The sequence below is a fragment of the Diadema antillarum genome, unplaced genomic scaffold, assembly GCF_040938485.1.
Source record: "Diadema antillarum isolate AM-2024a unplaced genomic scaffold, OU_Dant_1.0 scf00000086, whole genome shotgun sequence".
In the NCBI taxonomy this organism is placed as follows: Eukaryota; Metazoa; Echinodermata; class Echinoidea; order Diadematoida; family Diadematidae; genus Diadema; species Diadema antillarum.
In genome coordinates this window covers 1,670,223-1,695,908 of record NW_027270975.1, presented here as the reverse complement: position 1 = coordinate 1,695,908, position 25,686 = coordinate 1,670,223, and the positions used below count along the sequence as shown (strand labels likewise).

At 37.7% G+C, this 25,686-nt stretch overlaps 1 protein-coding gene across 4 annotated transcripts in view; it reads left to right on the top strand.

Moving 5' to 3' along the window:
* LOC139717983 (voltage-dependent L-type calcium channel subunit beta-1-like) overlaps positions 1 to 25,686 on the top strand; it is a 122,346-nt gene that overhangs the window by 30,753 nt on the left and 65,907 nt on the right. For 3 of the 4 annotated variants that reach the window (XM_071629472.1, XM_071629471.1, XM_071629468.1), the window contains exon 2: positions 16,991 to 17,005. The exons of the other annotated variant lie outside the window; for it this stretch is intronic. In XM_071629472.1, the coding sequence (XP_071485573.1) occupies positions 16,991 to 17,005 (15 nt within the window). The remainder of the gene's footprint in view (positions 1 to 16,990; positions 17,006 to 25,686) is intronic. 4 annotated transcript variants of the gene reach the window in all.

The following is a 25,686-nucleotide window of genomic DNA, read 5'->3' as shown; positions in this document are numbered from 1 at the left end:
TCATGTTTGCTTTTAGATGTTTGCACATATTTCTGTCACCAGTCGTGTCACCTTGAGCCTGAGCCAGGTGACATTTAGGTAGGGGAAGAAGGTACTGGTCCTCAACCAGGAACAGGAACTACCAGAAGATCAACAATCGGAAACAGCTAGTGTTGTTGCATATGAGATGAACAAGTTCATCATTATGAAACCGTGACGATAACCTCAGTGGAGACATGACAATGTGTATTTTGTCAATTTTATTGTTTTTTGACCTTGGGATATGTTTACTGCATTTTGCTATGCAATTGCGATGGTGCATGAATAATGAAGTTTAGCTGAGCATAACTTATCTGTAAAGGTTAAAATAATGGTGTCAAGATGTAGGGAGCCTAATATTATACAAGTTCTAAGCCAATGAAATTGTGAAAAGTGACATTGATTTCATGAGAGTTTTGGAACTAGAAAAGTTTGCTCCTGACTACATGTCTGAAACAAAGCTTTGCTTTTAGCCAGTCAGAATTGATTATTTGGAGTTTTCTTTGTTTTGTTTTGTTTTTGTTATTATTGCTGAGCTTGTAAACTAATTTTGGCTGCGTTGCCTTTTTATAGTTTTTTGCTATTTTGCAGAAATACATTCTTTAGGCAACATTTGTAAATTAATGTTTTTTTTTTGAGATTGCATTACTTTATTTTTGTTCTTACATGGCAATTTCTTAATTTTCGAGAAAAAAAATCATGTAACATTGCACAATGGAATGTTTTAGGTAGGGTGGCTCTGGCTTGGATCTTGGCAGACCAAGGGCAGAATCTGGCCTGACTATTGGCTAGCTTCAGGTTGACTCTGGCCTGACTACTGGTGGGTTTCAGGCTGGCTCTGGCCTGAATACTGCCTGGCTCCAGGTTGACTCTGGCCTGACAATTGACTGGCTCCATGCTGACTTTGGTCTGACTATTGCCTGGCTCCAGATTGACTCTGGCCTGACAATTGACTGGCTCCATGCTGACTCTGGCCTGACTATAATTATATTGACTGGCTCCATGCTGACTCAGGCCTGACTATTGACTGGCTCCATGCTGACTCTGGCCTGACTATTGACTGGCTCCATGCTGACTCTGGCCTGACTACAGTTATATTGACTGGCTCCATGCTGACTCTGGCCTGATTACTTGTTGGTTCCAGGCTGGCTCAAGCCTGACTATTGATGGGCTTCAGGCTGGCTCTGGCCTGACTATTGCCTGGCTCTGGCCTGAATATTGACTGACTCCGGGCTGCATGGCTTTAGCCTTACTCTTAACTGGCTCCAAGCTGCCTCAAGCCTGTTTATTGGCTGGCTCCAGGCTTATAGCTGTGGCCCAACTATTGGCTGGCTCCAGGCTAGCTCTAGCCAGACTCTTTGCTGGCTGCGGCTGCGGGTAGACTCTGGCCTGACACTTGGTTGGCTTTTGACTGACTCAGAAAAGCACCTGGCTGGAATTAGGCTCTGGGATTTGTCTTAATTGACTCCAAGTGAGGCCATGCTGACACAAAATCTGTTCCACAATGGCTCTAACTTCTTCATATTCAGTGTGTCAACAACTTTCAGTTGGATATCAAAGATATTTTTAGGCCTATATGATCACACTCACAGTAATCCAGACATTTCTTCAAAATGGTGGATGTTCGAAGTGAATTTGTCTCCCATCATGAATTTGCACTTGGTAATCAGGTCTTTTGAGGTTGAAATTTGATTTGAATGCATGTGATAAGCACACTTCCCGTATAGTCCATAAACCAAAGTTACAAATCAAACAAGAGAGATTTTGTAAAATTATTTTTAAGGTGCTTAGATAAGGTCGAACAGTTGTCCCTTCTTAACACTTATTCAGTCTGGAGCTAGACTAAATGATCAGAATGACGTGTGATGATTACCAAAGATGAAAACTTGAAAAGGTGCTTCATAGTGATGACCGGTCTAGTTCATTCCTGTTGAGATAACTACAGCTGTTGGGCATACATTAAAATCCACAAAGCTCTATTTCTTATAGGTTAAAGTATTACATGTACATTAGGGCACAATTTAGATGTTCAGAAAAGCCAAAGTAGTTTTTCCCTGTTTTGCAATGATGGGATTCCATTTCATTTTCAATTTTGTCAATTTCTGCAATAATCAACAGGGCAAAAGAGTTCTCCGATGCAGTAGACCATTCTGATGAAGAGTTTACCCCCCCCCCCCACCAAAAAAAAAAAAAAAGAGAAAGAAATGAATTTAATCGCACATGCCCTGAAACCAATAAATTCTTTTTCTCCTTTTATCAATAAAACAGATATCACCCTTGACAGATAGATGGGAAAAATATTGACTCACTCGTCTAATGCCACAGCTGTGTGTGATATTTCCATGGCATTTAGCATTTCTACATTACTAGCATACATTGTGGTAGATTGCACTTGTAGTCTACAAATAATTTATGTGAACTGTTTGTAATTGAACGAAGATCTACCGTGTGGCAATTCCATACACAGTAACATGGTAAACAAATTGACATTGATCTGTTCAGTAGCTAATAGTAGATTTGTGATATGTGAAATTTATCATTTGACCCACGACCTTTTCTGTACATGGTTTCTCACCATGTTCCACTGCTATATGAATTAAGTTGAGCACCTTTTCTTTTGTATTCATAAGGAATTCTTTCATCCTTATATCACATGCACACACCCACACACACACACACACACACACGTACCCACCCACCCACACATACATGTACCCAAGATGATAATGTGGTTTCTCCAGGGCAAAACTGGCAATCTGCAGTGTAATCAGAGGTATTAAAGAGGCTAAATGACATTCTTTGGTCTTTCAAGGTATTGTAAGGGTCTTGAGGGAAGCTTAGGAAAGAAAATAGACTATGTATGAATTATGATAGAGTGACATTTTTAGTTTTCATCTACTGTAAAAGTGGAAATTTTTGCGGTGTTGAAATTTTTGCGCATTTCGCGCAACCAGAAACTAGCGTGAAAATAAAAACACGCAAATATTTTTGCTTGCCATACCTTTCTGTGCGTGATGTCTTGATTACACGGAATTAAAAACACGCGAAACTCTTCTGACCCAGCCAACGCGAAAAATTAGTCGCTTTTTTTTATCCACTTTTACAGTATCACAATTAGCAGACAGAAACCTTGACAGAAAACAAAACAAAACAGAACCTTCCCCCCACCACTGGCCCAATTCATATGTTAGCAGGGTCACTATCCAGCTTTCACTTCGTTTTTTTTCTTTTTTTTTTTTAGTCGGCCGAAAGGGGTTAGTGGTGAAATATAAGATGAAAAATGTCAACAAGGAGAAATAACAACAGAACACTATTTTATTTGCATTATACATGATTATTTATTTACCCATGATGTTATCCATGAGGCTTGCATGAGTGATTTGGAAAGTAAAACATAATTTCAGGTAGGCCTGCATGAGTGATTTGGAAAGTAAAACATAATTTCAGGTAGGCCTGCATTTCCCAATACTGATTTTGAATACTTTAAAAAAAAATTCATTGTGCCCTTTGGTATATGTAATACATACTTTACATGGCTTTACAAAATTCATGATTGTCAAGAAGGGAGCTGTTGCTAAATGGCAGTGTGTGGGATATTTACTAGTGGCTGAATTGTGTAGAATATGCTCTTGCTGTATTAACTTTAAAGTCTTTGCTTTTGATTGTAGATCTCATAGGGCTGAAATAGTCATGTAATAGTGCTACATATATCTCAATTAAGTACGACAATGTGGTTGTATAAGCCAGGAAATCAAATTTACAGCACAGATCAGACTCATTCAAATACTTGTTAAAATGCCCTGTTGGGATATGAGTGTATACATACTGTGGATGTTGAGGGTCCAGTGATGTGATACTTGGGGTACAAAAGATGCTGGTACTCTGTACAGTACACTTGGCATCATATGCTATCGTTTATTATTTAAATTCAGCCATCTTGTGTGTTAGAAAAGTGGGTCCTCTCCCTCCATCTTGTTTCCTGTCATACCTGCTGGTACCTCTGGGCTTTGACATGGTGGAAGCGCACCCTTTCCTCTCAGCTAGGGCCTCTTTCATTAGTGCGCGGCACATCTGCAGTGTTCTAATTCTTGCCTACAAGGGACCTCTCCCAGCTCCCCTGCCTTTCCCTTCAAGCACTGCGCCCTGTGCCCAGCCAGCGCTCAGGAGGCATGCAGTGTCCTTCAGATGTCCTGCCTGCCTCCCGTCACCTTGTTGCTGCTGAACTAAGACATGGTATCCGTGATTCGGCCTTGATGAGTACTTCACAGGGCAGGGTGTATCTCAGTGATGCGAAGAGAGTATATAGCTCGTGGCATCCACATTAACATTCATCGCACAATGTGCCTCATTTTCATGCCCTGAACATACAATGAATATATGACAGTGAATAGTAGCATTTTTTTTTTTGCTTTCTTTCTTCGTATTAGATGTAATGAACAAATCATAAATAAATCTGTTCTGATTTTGCACTGGTAATGTGACTTCCTTGATCAGTTGGATATTTGCTGAGTCGTCATATGTATTTAATTGCATCAAATTGCAGTACTTCTCAATTTATTCAGAATTTTCTGCATTGAATGTATACAAGTGAAGTGCAGTCATTTTTCAAAAACAATAGTGAAGGCATACTATCAGTACATTCGAACATTAACTAAAAATCTATGTGTACAACTACGATAGACTAATAACACATTGAAAGCAAAAACACATTGATTTGGAACTATTCAGAATGATGGAACAAACAGTGATACGACTGAATTGTGGTACAAAGTTTTGTTGGGCATGAATGCAGAAGCTGTTATTTGATAAGAAAATAGCTTGAAGATACAACAGCCTAAAAAGGTAAAATGCCTAGAGCATATATTGTGTGTATAGAGAGAGAAAGAAGCCAGGTTGTCAGCTGTTCTGTTGTCACCTTGTAATAATAATAAGAAAGATTTTCTAGGTACAAGAAAGTGAAGTGAGTGTGGAAGTGCTGGTGCTAGTGTGTGTGCTTAGCAAGCCCGCAATACACGGTGCCTTTTTCGATAGGTAATCTCAAATGTGTTTCTTGAATGATCTTATTGGGCTTGTGTTGATAAGTGTCTTTGCTGTTTCGGAAATGGTAAACTAGGTAAACATATTTACAAATTATAATTTTAAAGGAAAGTAAGTTCATATCAGCAGTTGATTATACAGTCTGTGTGAAATCAAACTTATGATAATTTAGTACTATGTGACAATCTTTACATCCAAATATGCTGTCTTAAATAATGTGAATCAAAGCCTATTTTTGTGGTGGGCCTATAAAGTGGGATGTTTAGAGATTTCACCCAAATACATAGACCTTGATTTTGAGCATCGTAAGGAGACAACATACTGAAAACTTTTTGTGCAGAATCAAGGAGGTAATGTCTGTGGTTAAAAAAAAAAATCCAGCTGGTAATATTTTTTATAAAATGGGTTCAAGAATGTAGCCAATAGGAAGCGCTGAAATGAGACACACCTCCTTCCTTTACTTCAGTACAACTGCACTGCCTGTAATCCTATGGTAGATTGCCGATCGTCTGTGCGCGCGGCGGCTCCTTTGATGAATTGCATGCATACGCGTACGCGCTGTCAATCCTGTAAACAACTTCTAGTTCGGGCTGCCGGCCGGCCGGCCTGTCTTCCCTTGTGCATAACATATAGTGGCGTACGTACGTATACTGTACTATACGTACACTTTGTACAGTACAGTAGACCAAGCGTTATGGGACCGGACGCGTACATGGAGTTACTTTGAAGAGCAAATCCAACGATTTAGCAGGTTAATTCTCACGCCGTTTTCAGAGTATGTTGTCTAGTAGGCCTATATGAGGAGTCTATATCAAGTCTTTAAGGTAAAGGGTGCATATTCTATGTAAAATAAGTAAGTTTTCATGCGGGTGTCCGGAAACCCAACCCCCCCATTATACTTATACACACTGTACTGTATGTGCGGGACTTCCGCGAGTGCGACGTGCGTAAAAGTTTGGGACGAACATCTTCGGACGTCTTGACCCACAAAGGTACGTGAAAAACGCTGAAAAATGATGTTAGTTTTCGAATTTTCGACCCATTTTATAAAACAAATGATGCACAGGATTATTTCGTGGCGTTAGTGTAGGCGTAGCTCACTCTCGGGTATTTACAATGTAGTGCAACATGCACTCGGCTTCGCCTCGTGCATGTTTCACAATTGTAAATACCCTCGAGTGCACTACGCCTACACTAACGCACTCTATCCTGTGCATCATTTGTATAGTATGAATAAGAGGGATGACATAGACCCCGTTTACAGTGCGGGGCTGGACCGAGCCGCGGCCGAGCCCCGCAATTCTGTCCGTTTACAGTGCGGGGCTCGGCCCGGGCTTTTCATTCAAGCCTTTCAATATTTTGTCGTAGTGGTGCTCTGCTTGTAAACAAACGCAATATGGTATAGTCTGGTTTTCAGACCCTTTTTCCAACTGGATTCCGTGGCAACGAAGTCACCGTTTGGGCAAAGGCCTTTGCCGAAGGAAAAATCCTTTGCAGGACAAAACCACCTTAAACAATACTAGTTTTTGACGTTGAGGGGGTTAATATCCTTAATAGCGAGATAGTACGGGCAGAGGGTCTGGAAGCCAGACTAAAATTGGCCGCGCATTTGGCCCAGTTTGCGTGTACACTAAAAGGCCTCCAGAGCGCGGCCAAATGCGCGGCCAATTTTGGCCCCGCATTTGGCCTTTTGCGCGTTTGCACTGAAATGAAGGCGGGCTCGGCAGCGGCTGAGCCGCGGCCCAGCCCCGCACTGTAAACGGGGTCATAAGCTCTTGAAGGCAGCATCTATTTTAATATTCTTGAAGAACATCACCCTACTTGGAATGCTGTCATTCAAACCAATTGTCACAAACTTATTTTCGTGGTATCATGACATCCTTTCTAAAATGCTTTCTCTGTTGGATGTTGTATGCACCAAATATTTCCTGATGTATTTATTTTTCGCAAATTCCTCGAGTCGAGTGCTATTCGCCAATTTAAAGACATGCAAAAATATTAACTTTGATCCCAACATGAATGTGACGTGCACGCATACAATTCTCGGTTCAGTACTGTACTCCATAATCATGAAATTGTCGGAAAGTCCTGATTCGGAAAAATTTAGACTCGCTAAATGGCATATACAGTAGATTCCACTTTTTTCTTGATGAAGTGTTTGTCTGAAAATAAGTGTGCTTATCAAATTGATAAAACTATGGATGAACAACTGTTACTGTATAGTGTAACCAGAGCTTAATAAAAACCAACATTACAGACAGACTACCAGGATATTGCTTGTCTACATGCCTACTAGCTGGGGTAGATGAGTTGAATTAACAGTCAAAAACTCCGAACATTTCCACCAATTGTTGTTTGTACAGTTTTACTCCGAGTTTCAAAGCTGTGGTGCTTTTGCGTCATATTATGTAGCTTTCATGCACGGGGGGGGGGGGGGGGGGGGGGGGGTGTTTTGCTTTACACATATTCAGCTCAAGTGATAACAGATGCATCTTATTTACACTGTGGGAGTTCAGGTAGAAGGCAAATGAGAGAGATCAATGCCTTTTTTTTTAAGCCTGGATGGCTATAAAAAGTTGAATTATCCAGTAAAAATAGGTTCCCTGCATGGTCCAGCCTGAGCTATGGAGGCAAGTCCAGAAGAAATTTGTGTTTGGTAGATAGGTTCTGTGGTACATGTTCTCTTCTACTGTTCAGTATCATCACACTGTAAGAAGTGTGATTTCGATGTGAACATGTTTTTATGAAGACAGTGTAAACACCCCTACTGCTTCAAACATGGGGCCTCTCTCACAGGTATCCAGCCTACCCTAGTGTGACTCATGTATAGCAACTGGCAGCAATGGAAGGGGGGGGGGCGTGAGAGAAACACATAGGAGATAGATAGTGCTAGTGCTAGAGGGAGGGAGATGAGAGAGAGTGAGGAAGGGAGAGAGAGAAGTAGGTGAGGCCATGTACGGGTAATGTACTGCCTATGAATGTTCCCTTGCCTTGTCACTACCAACACATCAGTATAGCAGGATGGAATTGAAATCTACTCTGTTCATGACATACGTGCATGCAATGTATTGTGAGGCCATATTGTGTGTATATATATGTTTGCACATGGCCAATGGCTAATGTAGAGAATGGTATGATGCCGGTATGGCAGTGTGTGTGTGTGTGTGTACGCACTACTCACTAATGCAAGGGATAGTGTCAATGCCAAACTACAGTGTGTTTGTGACATAGGACTCCAAACCACACAGTATAGATGCTCACATATGATTGAATGGTAATATATACTGCACAGGTTTTGTTGCTTTTTGTTAATGACAAATAAACCAGCTAGAATGATGTGATATAGGGATAGATATGTGAAAGTATATCCAATAAGTACATGTGTAAAAATAATCTCTGGTGATCGTCCTTCAAAAATGAATTGTACTTGATAGATATATATTTGTGTTGGGGATTTACACATGTAAAGATTTGAATAGTTTAGCTTGTCAAAGATTTAGTAAGTCATAGGCCCTACATGTAACAATAGTGTTATAGGTTGTATAAGCCTATAGTGACCACCATAGTGTCAAACAAACTGAAGGGAAGAGGGTGCCTTTCCACATTATAGTCAGTCTTATGCTGTAGTTTGACTTCACCGGAGATTTAGCAGATCAAATACTATTATGCCTTTTTTGTTTTTTAATTGTTCAGAGGGTGCATGTGAATGGGGGAGGGAGGGGCTATTGTTTTCATAGAGCAGCTATTCACATAGAATTATTTTGAATGCTATAAATAGTCCAACTTAACATTCATGACTGTAATGAGAAAAGAGCAAAGTCATCTGAAAATCAAGAATAGCTGGATTTCAGTGATTCTGACAAGTCTTTAAAACCAGCCCAAGTGACACCAAAAGGTAGGAAATTTCTTATCAAATGGCTTCTTTCTTTGTGGTGTGATATGGGTGTGGACTTTTTTGTATTCAGGGGATAAAGCTTGTGAGAAATCCTGATATTTCTTTTTGTTTGTGAGGTCTAATTCTGTAAGTGTAATTAAAGGTTAAAGACAAAAGGAACAGATCTATGCATTGTCTACTATAAAAGTTAAGAAGGTCATCGTGTTTTGGTAAATGAAAGTGAAGATATCCACAGAAATGCTGTGATTATTATGCATTATATACATCTTATTAATTTCGGATGAAGCCTAATGTACACGTACACAGGTTCACATCCTCACATTCTACGTTCATAATATTTCCTAATTTTCATATGTGAGTTCTTACTCTACATGATGTTTATTGTATGAGAAGTAGGACACTTCATGCCCTAAATTCTAAAGTGACAGTGTTGCACATGAAAAAAGAGTGACTTGTAGATTAACCTATATCCATCATCATTATTGAAGACAGTTCTCTTTAAAAAAATATGGGCTCCATTAGATGTTTTTGATGAAAAAAAATCATTATTGAAGACAATTCTCTTAAAAAAAATATGGGCTCCATTAGATTTTTTTGATGAATAAATCATCATTATTGAAGACAATTCTCTTAAAAAAAATATGGGCTCCATAAGATGTTTTTAATGAATAAAGTGATGAAAAGTAGATCTAAGTTTGCCTGTCATGATGTTGAGCAAGCTAGGTGTTGTATAGATCTGGGAGTAGGCTGGCCGTTTATGTCAAGGTTGACTGTGAAGTCTGCTAGGCCCCAGCGGGTTAGTCGACCTTTTCCCCAGCTCTCTCTGCCCTGCACATATATAGCTTACTCAATAACTTACTGATTCCCCATCGCCCGTACAGTGACAGCCAACCACAGTCTTTTATGTCTGTAATGATTTTGAGAAACTGCAGCTTTCTTCTCAGTTAATAATGTCAGCATGTAAAATATGTGCCTGCATGTGAAAGAAATAAACAATGTGCAGTCACTCTCTAAAATAAATCGAGTGAAAATATTCACTCTTAAAAGAGTGAATATAAAAAAGAGTGACTTTAGAGTGAGATTGGAGTGAATTTTGAGTGAAAATGTTCATTTTCACTCATTTTTGAGTGACCTCAGGGATCACTCGAAGATTTTGGAGTGATCACTGAGGTCACTCTAAAACGAGTGAAAATGAACATTCTCACTCAAAATTCACTCCAATTTCACACTCTAAATTCACTCTTCTTTGTATTCACTCTATTAACAGTGAATATTTTCACTTGATTTTTTTTTAGAGAGCATGGTGTTGTGAATTAGTCCGGGAATAATTCTGCATTTTATGATAATGCATTAGTTGTCGCCATCAAAGATGCAAAGAAGATGAATTAGATGGAAATAAATGAATGCAGTAAATATGAAGAGGTTAACCCAGGTGAGTGATAGAACTGCGAGAATAAGAGAAACTTGAGGTGATGAGCAAGATTTAATGATGAAAAAGAAATGCATTCTCAACAGGCTGTAACAGACATGTGGGATTGAGTAGATTCATTGACCACTTGAAAGTTAAAACCTGGCATCACACAATAGACATAGGCCTATATAATATATATCAACTTTTGAGGATTTAAGCATGACTGTGGAGGACATGCTCCTGAAAATCCCTATCATAGTTCATGAAATATATATACACTACTTTGAAATATCAGCCAGATATCTACTTTGTGTGAAGAATTGTAATATGTCAAAGTTTAATTGATCTATGAGAATCTTCAGTGACAGATGTCAGTGGTCATACTTCTTGGTCTGTCATGGTCATGAACCCTGTCCACATTCTAGAGTACCCTTGTGTCTAAATAAAGAAGTAGGGGAATGTTTGACCCAGAGAGCTGACCATTGCCCATGACCGCTCCATAGGTGTCTTTCTCTGCTGTCCACTCACTGATGGATGGAGGTCAAAGACCTCACACAGCATGAATTTTATGCTTTCTTCTGACCATTTTCAGCCGTCATAGCCAACATATCAGCTCAGTATGAAGTAGCCTCATGAATTTTAATGGCAAAAAGCAGAGACTGCTGTTTGGGGAACATAATAAGCTATGAACACATGAAAAAATTTGCAGTACATCAATTTTTCACAGATTTTGCACTCCTAGTACTTTTAGCTCAGAATATGAATTATGTACCCCTCAAAAATACTTTCACAAGTTTCTGTGCATATTTTGAATGGGTCGAATCTTGCACTTCATCAGGTGATAAAAGCTACTGTAAAAGTGGATATTTTCGCGCGACTAATTTTTCGCGCTCGGCTGGTTAAGAAGAGTTTCGCGTGCTTTTAATTCTGCGGAATCGAGACATTAACTACTGGAACATATGACAAGCAAAAATATTTGCATGCTTTTATTTTTGCGCTAGCTTCTGATTGCGCGAAATGCGCGAAAATTTTCACTTGTACAGTACTACAAGTGTAGAACGTGTTTGTCTATGAGTGTATATGTGTGTATGTGTGTCCTAGTGTCAATTTTAGCCCATGTGTGTTTTCTAGTAGCTTTGTGCAGGCCATACATAAGAATGGATGATTTGTGTGTATACTGTAATCAAAATTACGTGTAATACATTATTGTCAAGAGTAAGACATGTTTGTTGCGCAGTTGAGTAAAGGATTTCATGTAGGACATTGAGTTTTATGCACAGAACTGTCCAACCAAATTATGTCTTTCTTGTGAATTGGATGAATATTGTATCGGGCCAATTACCCCCCTACCTAAATACCAGTTAGTGATAGGGTTAAAGTAAAGATTAGGTCAAGGGTTAGGATTAGAATTAAGGTTAGGGTCAGGATTAGATTTGGGATTAGGATTAGGATTAGGGTTAGAGGAAGGGGAAGGGTCTGGGGCAATTGTCCAGGGGGTAATTGTCCTAGAACCATGAAGACAGAAGAGTTTACAAGCTAATGCACAACACAACTATAAGAACCAGTGAATATGTTTTTTTATGTGTGAGCCACTGAGTGTGAAAATTTCATTGTGCTAAAACCTAGTAAAATTCAGACTTTTTATCACTTGCAAACACTCATGCTCTCAAAACTCATAATCCTACATTGTAAATCTGTACTCCCCTTTAAAACTAAAGTACTGTGAACTTTGAAAACAAAACAAGGACATTTTGCATGCCTCTAAATTTCTTTTATCCTTGATTATTTGCCAATGAACAAGCTAAATTGCATCACAATCATTGTCACGTTGTTAAACTCTCAATACAGTTAATATTCCACACATGAAACTGTAAGTGATATTGCAAAGATATAGATATCCTTAATTTCTAGCTTCCGATAACTTTGGTTCTCCGGCATTCGTAGCAATTTAAATGTAATGTATCAGAGAAGCATCAGTGAAGAATCCTGAAGGTCATGACAATGTCACATTCAAAACCACTCATGTACCTCCGTAGTACAGACAGATATGTACTTAACAATGCTCTCATGCAAACATCAGTGTGTTAATGTAAAGGCATTCTGTGTTGTAGAAAGTGATACATTTTTTTTTTTTTTTTTTACAAGTAAGACTAAAAGAAACATTGTAGTGACACATTGAGCTCTTCTGTCTGCTTACGGTCAGTTTTAAGGAACCTTTGACTGGTGTGATCTACAGAGACTTACTAGTATTCATTGAAATATATGTTAGATTTGCTGTAAATGATATTTTCAGCTGAGAACCAGAAGGGCTTTATGACAATTTTGGGGGGTATTGAGTTATTGGTATTTTGTTATTGGTATGTTGTAGAGCTTCAGTTCCTCTATATTATGGTGTCAATTTTAGATTAATTTTACTTTCAGCAAAATGTTAGAATTAAAACCAGAAGAACACTCTTTTATCCTATACTTGGAGCAGTGCTTATAAATCTACCCACTTTAGATTAAATACCTTTTTATTTCATGAAAATTGATTGTTTCATTTTTATTTATGTTCAAATCTTAGAATGCAATAGTGCCCTTCTGGTTCTTAGAGCCCTGACTATATGCTCAGGTGATATGTCATTCAAAACTATGCTACAAGGATTGCTACAGGGGTTGGTATAAGATTCTCTTACCATATAACTATTCACTTTATTGTATCTCATGAAGAAATCGGCAAAACATGCTTTTGAATTTGCTACTTAAAGCAACCTTGAGTAACTGTTTGAATGATACATATAACAGTAGTAAGATTGTGTAGCATAGGGGACACAAAAACAATAGTCAATTAGGCTTTTTGAGATTGTTTGAACTGGTTTCTTACTGTTTAATGGAAGAAAGGCTTGAACTAGGTTGTTTAATACTAAAATCTGACAAAGCTGCTGTTTTGTGTCAGTGTGTATGTTTGTGTGTGTGTTTTTGTGTGTGTTTGTGTGTGTTTCATGAAGTGTTCTGCCTCTATTGAATTCCAAATCTATTGTTTGCAAGATTGGCAAGAGAGCATGAATCCTAAAACCACTGAAACGTGACAGTTAATCTGGAAATCTGGTATAGGGGGACTTACAAAATGAGGGACTATGATATAGACACTCTTCTGTTTTCTATGTTAAAGATATGAATAAATATCCATTTCCCACAATGGCTTTGGTCCACTTGCTTTATCCTGGAATACAACAACAAAGAAATATATCTTGGGCATTTACAAAACTCTAAGGCAATCTAATTCTGTCACCCTATATTACCTTTACACCCCTGTGATAAAGTAAACTGCCCTAGGCCTCATACCATTGAATTAAGATTGGCATAGAAAGAGAGAAAAGGGCATGGTGAGTGGGTCACGATATCATTGTGAGATCTTCACCAGATACTTGTCAGTTTGTGCCATGGTTACTCTCTGGACTGGTCAGAAGTGAGAAATCCACCATGCACACCACCATAAATCTTAACGGTGAAGCTGAGAAGGAAGACAGCTCTAAATTACCTTCTGAAACGAGTAGTGACTCTGGCGTGTACGATAATCTCAGTGGGGTAAGTGTGTAGGAGAGGGAAGATTTTTATCTTCTGTGCGCAACAGTTGAAAACCATTATCAAAGCTAAATAAGTTTGACTTTTTATCAATTCTTCGGTACTTTGATATGTTGTTCACCATTTGTCGTGGAAGACAGAGGCTAAGTTAACATCTCTTTGTATGTAGAACTAAAATGACTTTATGTAGTCACCTGAAAAATGATGTAGTGTTACCTTTTTGTCATGTATCTATCTCTACTAAATCCTTTAACATCACATGTTCCTGAAAAAAAAAGAAGAAGAAGTTTAAGATGAATTATCTGTGTCGTTGACATTATTTTGTTTGTAGGAATACATGTTCATATTCTATGATGAGTATGAATGCATCTTTGGTCTTTACTTTGAGGAAAGATGAAGACCAAAAGCTGGACTGTGAGTGAATTGGTCTGAAAACATCACGCATTGGTCTTTAGATTCATATAAAGGCTTTCTGTGCCAACCAGCTTCCACGTTATATTATTGGAGGTCTCAATTTTTCTGTTATTTCCCAGGTGTGTGTAAGAAGTTAAAACATAAGAAGAAACATCGTACAAAACAGATGACAGATTCAGTGTAAATTTCTACTAACCAAGCCAACTAACTTACCTGAATCATTTTTCAGTGGGATGGGGGGGGGAGGGTCATAAATACTCTGTGTAGGCATTATAACAGTGATTCTAATTGTTTTTGTTTTGGAAAAAAAATGTGTGGCGTGTGTATGTCTGAGTGTATGTTTCAACAATAATACATTTAACCCTAACTAGGCGGGAGGGGGCCCCGGAGGCCCCCCCCCCCCCTCGACATTCCGTGTGATGTATCAGCATCACAAGAAGCTATTGCCGCGATATTTTGCAACTTTTTTCATTTTAGTCTCCCACAACTTTTGACACCAAATTTGGGATGCCTGGGCACGCAGTTTCAAAGTCACACATAAATATGTACTTGCATGTCAGACCAAAAATTGCTCAAAAACGGTAATTCTTGTACAATTTTAATGCAAACTGTGCTTACAGTCAAATTTCATAAAAGCATGATTATTTTGGCGTTTATTGATTAAAATCAATTAATAACACATTTACATGTTCTGGACAATGATGCAAACCAATTTCAGCGAAAAAACAATGAAAAACAAAAAGTCAAAAAAACAAATAGATACATAAGAAATTTTAAAAAAATTTCTTAAGTAGTTTTTCTGATGGCACAATTTTTTTCATCTACATTTCCTATGGAGACTGAAAAGAATATTTACACAAAAAATGTGCCTGTTTTGAGCTTTATTTAGTGATTCAACATAGCCAGAAGTCTGATATTCATGCCTCATTATGCATGAATTAGCATAATTTAGTATTAGTGATATTTTTTTTGGAAAATCAACTTTACAGTCTTTTAGATTACATCCTAGGCAATGTGCGCGATAATTTTTGTCGGGATCGCACGGTCGACGGCCGAAATCTGGAGGGGGGACCTGGGAGGCCCCCGACTTATCATTTACCAAAATAGGCCGGCCTAGTTAGGGTTAACCTCTTGATGAGTCAATTTCTAGAGGATTACTCCTGCTAATCGCTTGCTTTGAATCCTTATTGTCACTTCTCAAATTCCTTTCCTTTTGTTCTCGAGTGGGTATTAAGATTGGGTGATAGAGTTCAAAAGGGTATATTGTGTTTATTGTTGCGAGATTCAAAGCTACGTGATGTCAGATGTCATCATGCGTGTCTTTTTAGGGCACGTGAGTTGAAAAAGTGTGCGCCCTTATCACAGGAGCATTCCAATCTGAAGAGGCGTATGATGGAAGGATGAACCAACAGTCTGCTTTTCCTTTTAGAGCATGTGAGTTGAAAAAGTGTGTGCTTTGTGTTTTTGACTGACTGTACTCTTTGGTGGTCTAGAATGTGGTTTGCCATGATATATGGAATGAGATTGAGTTGTAAGCCAGTATTCTGATAAGCTGCGGCTTTGTTTGATCTCAACAAAGGAGGGAAGGAAGTTAAGTTATTTCTCTGTTGGACAAGTGAAATATGAAATTTAACAGTTATGTGGTGTCACATGAGTAAAGAAACTACAATATCAGCTTGGTTTTACCCAAAGAACTTTCAGGCAAAAGGTATAATGTGGGACAGAAAATTTGGCATGAAATTACTTCTCGTATGTGTTTCTATTTTACTACCAAAGTCAGACAGCCTGATGTCATCATATGTGAAGGGTTTATCTGTGGAAAAAAAAAAGAAACTAAATGATACATGCAATTGCTGTGCATTCAAATTCTAAGATAAGTCTATGGATTATTGTACAAGTCTAACAAATCCATACATTATCAATTAATAAGATTCACAGTCAAGAATACATTGTTAAAGTATTGAAAACTAATTTTCAAGGAATGGCCAATATCAAGATTGCATTTACAGAAATCAAGGAAATATGTGTGTGTGTGTGTGTGTGTGTGTGTGTGTGTGTGTGTGTGTGTTTTTGTGTGTGTGTGTGTGTGTGTGTTTTGGGGGGGAGGGAATGACCGAGCTGAATGATCTGTGACTGTATCATCTGACTATATTGGGGTAAAATTGACAATTCTAACCAGACGGCAGCCTTAGAAACATTCAGACACAATCCATGAATGTGTTAGTTACAAAAGATGGAGCTCGGCTTTGAGGTATCTTTTTGTACAGCAATCCACATTGAGGGGACTGTTTATGCAAAGTCACCTGTAGATATGAATATAGTTTTGTCTTATTCATTGCCTTCTTTATTGCTGTCTACTTTTCCCTGTTCATTCAAATTTCTGTCCATAATTTTGTCTAAAAGAAGTGTTATGATTGGTGTGTCGCTACATGAAGTGTTCAGTTATTTTGTGTTGATTTGATGCACACTGCACTTTTTTTTTGTCCAGCTGCTAACAAGTAAGTCAGAACATGTGACAAAGACATCCAGCGTAAGCTTCCTGTGAATGTTGATTATTAATTTGATGCACCTGTCAATATTATGTTTTTGTCTTGTGTTATTTGATGATAACACTGTGAATACTTTTTATTTCTCTTAATTTGCTCTTCCAGTTCGCGTACAGACCTGTAAGTTTAAAAGTTATCATAAGATTCTGCATGTCTCTGTTTTTGCCAAGTTTTCATTTGTGTTTCGCATGTTTCAGTCCTATGTATGCCAACTATTTGTCTGCGTAGTTTTGTCTTTGTGTTTTGAATTTACATAGTGTGATTATTTTGTTGTGTTGCATGCCTATAGAGATAGGCACTGTGCTGCCAAGCTTTTAACCACTGAAGCATGATAACAAGACTGTACTGTAGCTCCTATTGTTGAGTTGCAAGAGTAAGAAATAGAAAAAGATAGTGATAAATAGGTTGGGAGATAGTGGGGGAGTGGGATAAAGGGAAGGGAGAAGAGTATTCATATGAGAAAGCAAGTAACAAAATACCAAAATAACATTTTGGGTAAAGTCTAAAATATTGAAACCTTTGTAGGTTTTTAGGAGTATATACCCAAATGAAGCTTGGGCTTCTGAAGTGTAACAAGAAGCTTTTAATTTGTTATCATATGAGTGAGACTCTGACAATGATTACTTAACTTGAAAATGAATGCAGTTATTAAGGATATTTACATCTGCTATCAGAAAGTAGCATCTGAAGGCTTGATTTTCTGAAGATGCGTCAAATTTCATGTTTTTTCCTACTGGCTTTTCAAGCTGACATCACACAAACAGGCTTATTACAACATTGCCACCATTTTTTTCATCATCTGTATGAAATTATTAGACATTCATCTGTTATTCATGCAGATAGAAGAGTATGATAGTATTACTGAAAGGGACTGCTGGGCAAAGTATCTTGATGAAAGTGGTAAACTTTTAGTTTATATGTCAAACATTAGTATTTGTTAATTGTTAAAGGAAAGAGGCATAAGATTAAGACAATTAAATATCACCGTAAGAGTGGGGCACTTAGATCTTGTCATCATTTCCATAATAGAGGAAGGTTTTGTACATCATAATGAAATGGACAAATCAAAATTAAGCATATCCCAAAATTTTATTATCACCCCAAATTTAATTGTCATGTTTGTTTGCAGTTGTTGGTGAATCATGCTTCCTCCACAGATTTGTAAATATTAAAAAAAATCCCAAGATGTTATAATACTGACTGAAGAATTTAGACTTCTAAAATTAAGATCATATGCATGAATAGGTCAGCTTGTGACTTATAAGAGTCTGATTAGAGATGTATAGATTAAATTGCTTGTGATGATTATGAGATTATATAATAAAGGAACTGTTATAGTTGTTTGTACGTCAGATTATTTAATCTTCATATTGTTGTGAGCATTGTGAATGTTACTGTTTTTCCCTCATATCAATCTGAGCTGTGAATACACCATTGTATCATGGTTTGTGATTATAGGCCATGTACGTATTATCAATTGTCCTTGATGTTCCAGAATTTGCATGAATATTACAAGAATCATTTTAAACACTGTTTTTGAGGTGGATGCTAATATTGCTGTCAAACACATTTCAGTTTAAACCTATAGATGTCACAAAACTAAGCATCCTTTCCTCTATAACTGATGAATCCTAACCACCCCTTTCCATCTCGCAATGAAATTTGCTATGAACTGGTCTGGATCTTATGGTAAAGAGGAAAAAAGCAGAAGATAGAATATAGGCTGAAGTGAAGCTTGTGTTCGCCTTGTAGTTTAGGTAATTTTTGTGAGCTTGTGTAGCATGCAGTTCAATGATTTGTTACATTGTCTAGTACAGAATAGGCACGTTGCAACTCAGTGTGTTAGAATGGACTTACAGCTATCTCATGCTGATCTGAATATATTAATTTTAGTTTTTTGTGACTGTTGTTCAACACAGAATAGTCATGTTCACAATCGTACGCAGTGTCTCATATTCTTATTGATTGATAGATATGATCATTGGAATATAGTCACATCACAAAAATTCTGACAAACAATATGAAGCCTAACATCTATACTGCTAGATGTTATTATAGAAGCAGGATTCTGTAGGCTTCCCGATCCATCCATTATTGACTTCCGTAGAATCACTCTTCTTTAACACCTTCAGCTCTTCCTCTCAATCTTATGGACTGCTTTGATTATATAAATACCAAACAGAGCAAAAGGGGCTTTCCCTTCTTGGCTACAGTACAGAGGTTTCAGTCAGTTGTCTCCCATGGGTATTTAGTCAGACTATTTTGGATCAAGTGTGGATGATAATGATAGTTAACTCGTTGAAGACTATTTCCAAGTATACTCGGGCATGTACCAGTCCTATGGGAAATGCATGCTACAGCAAAATCAGCCCGTCCTCAACGGGTTAAGAGCCATATGAATAAGGTGGCTTAATGTATCTAGACATTTGGCACATGGTGGATGTAGATACTAGTAGTCGGTGCATGGGGATAGTTGAAGCATTTATAAATTGATGTGTTGTATAGAACAGTGTCAGTAGGGAACAGTATGTAGAGTAGGCATAGCAGTAAAAGAGTCATGTCAGAGTATGTATAGAGTAGACCAGTCTCAACCAGTGGAAGGCTCAAATAATTTGACATTATCTGACAGAGAATTTTCAAATATCTTAAATCTCCTGTACTTTTAGCTCACGAAAGAAAATATGTCATATTGGTCACCTACAGTATGCTATGTGACATTTCCTGTAAGTGTTTTATTTAGTGTCATAGCCCTGAAGTACTTTATTTAGTGACATATTTATCACAATATCATTTATAAACAGTTAAGAGCAAAATTCATTGATTTTGTTGTGTAGTCATCAAAAGAACTCATTGGAGTGCATGACATTAAAATGAAAGGGACAAGAGCTGTGTCGGACTGATAATCTTCAGTGTCTTTAGGACCTTGAGAGTAGAAAAGTTAATTCATTCCTTCCTGAATTGTGATTAGACAACAGTGGCTAGATTCTCCCATTGATCTAATGGTGCTCCCATGTGTGAAATAGAAAATCTAACTCGTCTATTCCTTGCTCAATATGGTATGTAGAGTGCTAAATGCCAGACATTGATGAGTGAGCTACTTCCATAGATGAGTTTCTAGACTGGTGCCCCTCTCGATTTTTTTTTCTTTGAATCTATGATAAAGAAGCCTGGCACGTATTTATTTCTATTGAATCTTTCTCTCCTAAACCCTGCCTTATTGAGTCAAGTTTCTATTGATCTGACATGGTGGAATCATGGCTTGGCTAGAAGGCTTCCTACATCCTACATTTGGGTCAAATTTTGTGGAGTGATACTCAGAAAACATACTTGATTCATGATGTATTGTAGAAGATATGCAGATTTCTGTAGACTTGGTTGAGAGACTAATAAATCACTTGAGATTTGTATTCCCTTGTAGTTTCACAGCTGGGCGAAAAGGCTTCCTACTTCCTACATTTTTGTCAATTTTTTTTTGGAGTCATACTTAGAAAACATACTTGATTCATGATGCATTTTAGGAAATATGCAGATTTCTGTAGACTTGGTTGAGAGACTAATAAATCACCCAAGTAGTTGTAATAAATCACCCTTGTAGTTTATCAGTGGGTTTGCTCAGAATTTTAGATAATGTCATTTCTTTTCCTGGCATACACCAAAAGAAAACAAAAGGAAAGACATGTAGATAGTTGTCACATGACCTGTTTGAATGAATGTTTGGAAATAAAATGAGTGAATGAATGTTGATAGTTGAAACATGACCTGTTTTAATGAATGTGTGATGTAGTTGAGCAACATATGACACAGCAAACCCTGACAGGCAAAGAACAACTTTCCTTCATTATCTAACAAAGATACCCAATATAATATTACTCCAAATCATGCAATGGAATTTGAGACACATTAATTTCACAGGATAGACAGGACACTTCTTCACTGCGTGATTGGTGCAATTTATTTTGCAATTCCATCAACCTACTGTAAAGCAAGAAACTTGTATTTTGCAGCATGAAATTTTGGCAAATTGGAGCCGACGGCCTTTTTCACAGCATGAAATTTTCGAGAATTGCCACCGGCATTCAACGATGTAGTGGTGGCAAGAACTTTCACGAGCATTTTGATTTCCCGAATCTTGGCTCTTGCGAAATTTGCGAAATTTGCGAAATTAAAATGCATGCAACATTTCAGGTCTTACAGTATATGACAGATTGTGTGAGAGCATGTTGTGTGGTCATTGAGATCAGAAATTCTGTACGGTATCCTTGAGAGGCAGAGAATATACCAGTGTTTCTTACGAAAGCAAGATTACGGCTGCGTTTATCTAACTTGAGAGAGAGAATCACGTTTCAAAATGTGTTTGGAATGGTGTTTGTGAACATGGTTTGAAACGCGATTCTCGGGGTGCAGCATTTATCTATCCATCATACAATCACGATTCGAGTGTTGTCACTGCACAGTTACTTTGCGCTGTTCGACCCGGGAAGTAAAGGTCCATTGTGTACCAGCAAACATACATGCCTCATCAGTCACACACAAATAATGGGTAGAGAGCACAACCAGAAACAGCTGGGACTTGACCTTGAGATATAAATGCGTTTCAAAACGGCATTGCGTTTATCTACTCACGGAACGGCGATCGTGGTCTCAAACGTGTTTCAAAACGCCCTTTGAAAGGCGTTTCAAAACGCTGTTTCTGAACGTGTTTGAAAACCCGGTTGCATTTATCTAACCCCTGAAAATGCCTCAAATGCATTTAGGATCGTGATTCTGCCTCAGAATATTTTTAGATTAAACGTAGCCTAAGAAGATCAGCATGTTCTGGGAGGCAAAGATAACAACCAAAGCATCATCCATCATGTCAGTTCTTGTTAGCTGCCAGAGGTATATGCTACGTCACTATACATTGACCATGCATGCATCTGGTGGAAAATAATGAATGACAAGGTGTCCCCCTGGTAGACTCTCACATATACTTATAGGAATATAGTATACCTGAATCAGTCAGAAACCCTTTAGTACGTGATGGCAACAATGTTTGAAGTGCATGAAGTCTTAGTACTAGTGTCTTGTGGTCAGTGATGTCCCATGTTGTGTGCAACATACATGCGTTGTATACCTGGTATCTAGTTTTTAATTTCTAGATATCCGTCAGAGACATAGTATAAACAGCCTAGTCCATGGGCCAAGACCCGAAAAATGGGTTGTTGGTACCATCTGAGGTGGCACAACCTTTTTGGTGTCATTTTGTTTGTCGGGCATAGATATGCTTATCAAGCTATGATAGCATTTCCAAATGAGTAGCTTAGTCATAATAAATGAATTTTTAACCAATTTGGTCTCGTATTTATATCCCTATACTTCTGAATCGAAACTAAACCGCTATACAAAGAAGAGCACTGCCTTCTGTATGTCCACAGGTGTTCTGTTGTAAACGCGGTGCGCTTAGTCTTTATTCAAGGCAGCGAAGGGAATATCCAAAGGGTTATGATGTCCACAGCTGTCACGCGGTGCGCTTAGTTCTTTATCTAGACCAATGTACCGTTATCATATCTAAAGTTCCTCATAAAAGGGATTATCTATACTGTTTTTATACTACCCTATCAACAAATACATCAGTTTTAAACAAAAATCACTCTGTTCATTTACAATATCATTCATTATAATGTATCGTAGTGTACCGGTACATTGTTTTTGCATTATCTTATATTGTTGGAGGGAAATAAAGCGACATTGGCGTGGTATCAGCATTTTCACCGTAGCGTTTTCACAGGAAAATGATAAATGATTGAAAAATACGGTAAAATTCACTAGGAATTGCTTTTGTTGTTGTTGTTGTTGTTTTTAGATAAAAGGATATACACTGTATCATACGCTTTGGATATTCCCTTCGCCGTCTAGAATAAGGACTAAGCGCTGTGGACATCATAACCTTTGGATATTCCCTTCGCTGCCTTGAATAAAGACTAAGCGCACCGCGTTTACAACAGAACACCTGTGAACATACCATAGAGCTGCATTTTACAGCTCTATGGAACATACAGAAGACTGTGCTCTTCTTTGTATGGCGGTTAGTTTCGATTCAGAAGTATAGGGATATAACAACGAAACCAAATTGGTTTAAAATTCATTTACTATGACTAAGCTACTCATTTGGAAATGCTATCATAGCTTGATAAGCATATCTATGCCCGACAAACAAAATGACACCAAAAAGGTTTTGCCACCTCAGATGGTACCAATATCTGGCCTGGCCCATGGACTAGCCCTGATGGATAGATGCCACAGTAATTTGATACAAGCATATGTGTATGTGTGTGTGTGGGGGGGGGGGGGGGGGGGGGTGGTAGTGGAGATGGGAGATCATAGCCTCATATCCAGGCTTTGGTATTATTTTCTTCTTTTTTTTTAACTTGAAGACTAGTCCCAAGTATATTCAGGCAGTAGGCCTACGTGTCTGGGGGAAATATGCGATGTTGTAGCAAAATCAACCCGTTCTCAATAGGTTAAGTCTTGTGCTGATTTAGTAATGGACATTCTTTCGATCTTTATTTTTTTAAGTTAATCTTGATTAGAGTATTCATCTAAGGCTGAGCCATCATCTTGCAAATTATCAAAAAATATATTATTATTATTCATATAACTAAACCACATGCCCGGCCATGCTGGAGTTGTTTATCATTCAGCATTTTGTTGGGATTTTCCCAATACTTATCAAGGTCTAAGTGTTTACAAAGAAGATAATCTCAGGGACATAAGGTTGATGAAAAAAAAAATCTTTTAAAGGGAAATTCAGTGCACACTTACCCATAAACTCTGTGATTTAAACATTACATTACATATAAACAATGATTCGTGACGTACAATGTAGGCCTGTATACAATACTTATCTGTTTAATTTTAGGGGATAAAGATGTCAGTCTTGTGTATAGGGTGGATGTATAAACAGTGTAGGGAGAAAGAATATAGAGGCATCAATGGGATATGATCTCATTTGATAGCATGTTCACAAAACTGTAGCAATGTGATGTTATTAAGGGATTTGAATATCAATATGTAGGAATTATAAGAAAGTCCTGTATTATGCACAGGCATTAGGAAGCACAAAGAATGTCAAATACTGATGTCAGTAATGACATCCAGAAGATAAAAAAAAAACTACCAACAAATACCTATAGTGTTGGTAACGATTTCATCAATTGCAAGTTAAGATACACATTTGATGTACAATGATATGATATGAGTATATAAAGTCTAGATTTTTTTCTCTAATAAAATGGTATCAAATAATTTAGTAAACCAATCATACCAGGTTAGATTTCTAGAAGTAGAAGACAATTTGGCAGTACTGAATGTTTCTTTGAAGGGAACCAAACTAATTGCATACCAACTGCATCCTCTGTGATTAACACAATTGACAAAGTAATGTTGTCATGAAATGTGAAAGTGCTTGTTGCTCAAAAAATTTTTCATGTTTCTGAAAAAAGCAATTTCAGATCTCTGACCCGTATACCAGTTGATTTACAAGTGAAACCCTTAAAGACACAAATGATTGTAGAAGTGAAGTGTTTGCAACACTTTAAGGTGTCACGTAATATCGAAGAAACGTGTGGACACACGTGAGAAACAAGTCAACTGTGACTGAAGTATTCAGGTAAAATGTATCTGTCCTCTTTCTGACTGCATGTATTCTGTGACTGGACCCTGAAATCTTTCAAACAAATATTTTATGCCTGTGGAAAAAATTCCAGTAGCCAACAAAGTGACTGTGCATAAAGGTCATGTTACCTTGCATGCTTCTGTGGGTTCTTATTCCTTTTATCAATTTGAGGGTCCAGTTTCGTACGTTGCTTAGTAGCGTGCTAGAACATGTGCACAGATTCTTCTTTGTTATCACTGTGTAATAAATAATCACATATTTACTGTGTTTACCAAAAATAGCCATAATATGCTTTCTTTGATCACGTTTTCCAGCAGAGTGAACGAATAGTTGGGAGAATTGTCACATCCTGTGGATGCTACCGATAGCTGTAACCGATTTAACCCTGGTTCACCAAGTATGTGATGAAAAGACCTAGGCATAGATAACTGGTAGTAGCCTGTGCTGGTATAATTCAAGGTTAGCTATGACGTTTGCAGTACAAAGAAATCCACAGCTTATTAGGGGGAGAACAAAAAACTCGCCTGACGCTTCTTGTTTCACACCACCACTAAACACTCTAAAAATGATATCACTCCATCGTAGACAGTATGTGTTTAATATTGTCATCAAACTCTGTGGTAACTGACACTATAGGGCATTCAGGGAGGTATCCCGGATGGGAAGAGGTACAATCTTTTGACATTGTTTCGATTTGAATGTGTGAATTCATTGTTATGAGGTTTCTCCTGATACAAAGACGTTGTTCTTTTAGATCGAGTTGTTAGGCTTGTGATGCTGTCCACAAATTAGAACAAGTTCTACAATGTAGGTATCTTATATATTATTCAAGTTTGAAGTACTTGTAAATTGAACAAATACGAAGTGGAAACCTAATGCACTGTCTGACAGAATTTGACATTATGATCATATCCGACATTGATTACAACCATCCAATGTAAAAGCCTTTACTTGATTGATTGATTGATTGATTCTATTTTTGCTTTTTTTCATACATAAATGGGGAGCAACACAAAATTGATTAAACAAAGAAACTGAGTAAAATATTGTTTAAATCTAATAGTTGAAACAGGTAAGTGATTAATTAAAGTGTACGACATCAGTCTACAAAAAGACAAAATGAAGTCAAGCAGGCATGAAAAATTAT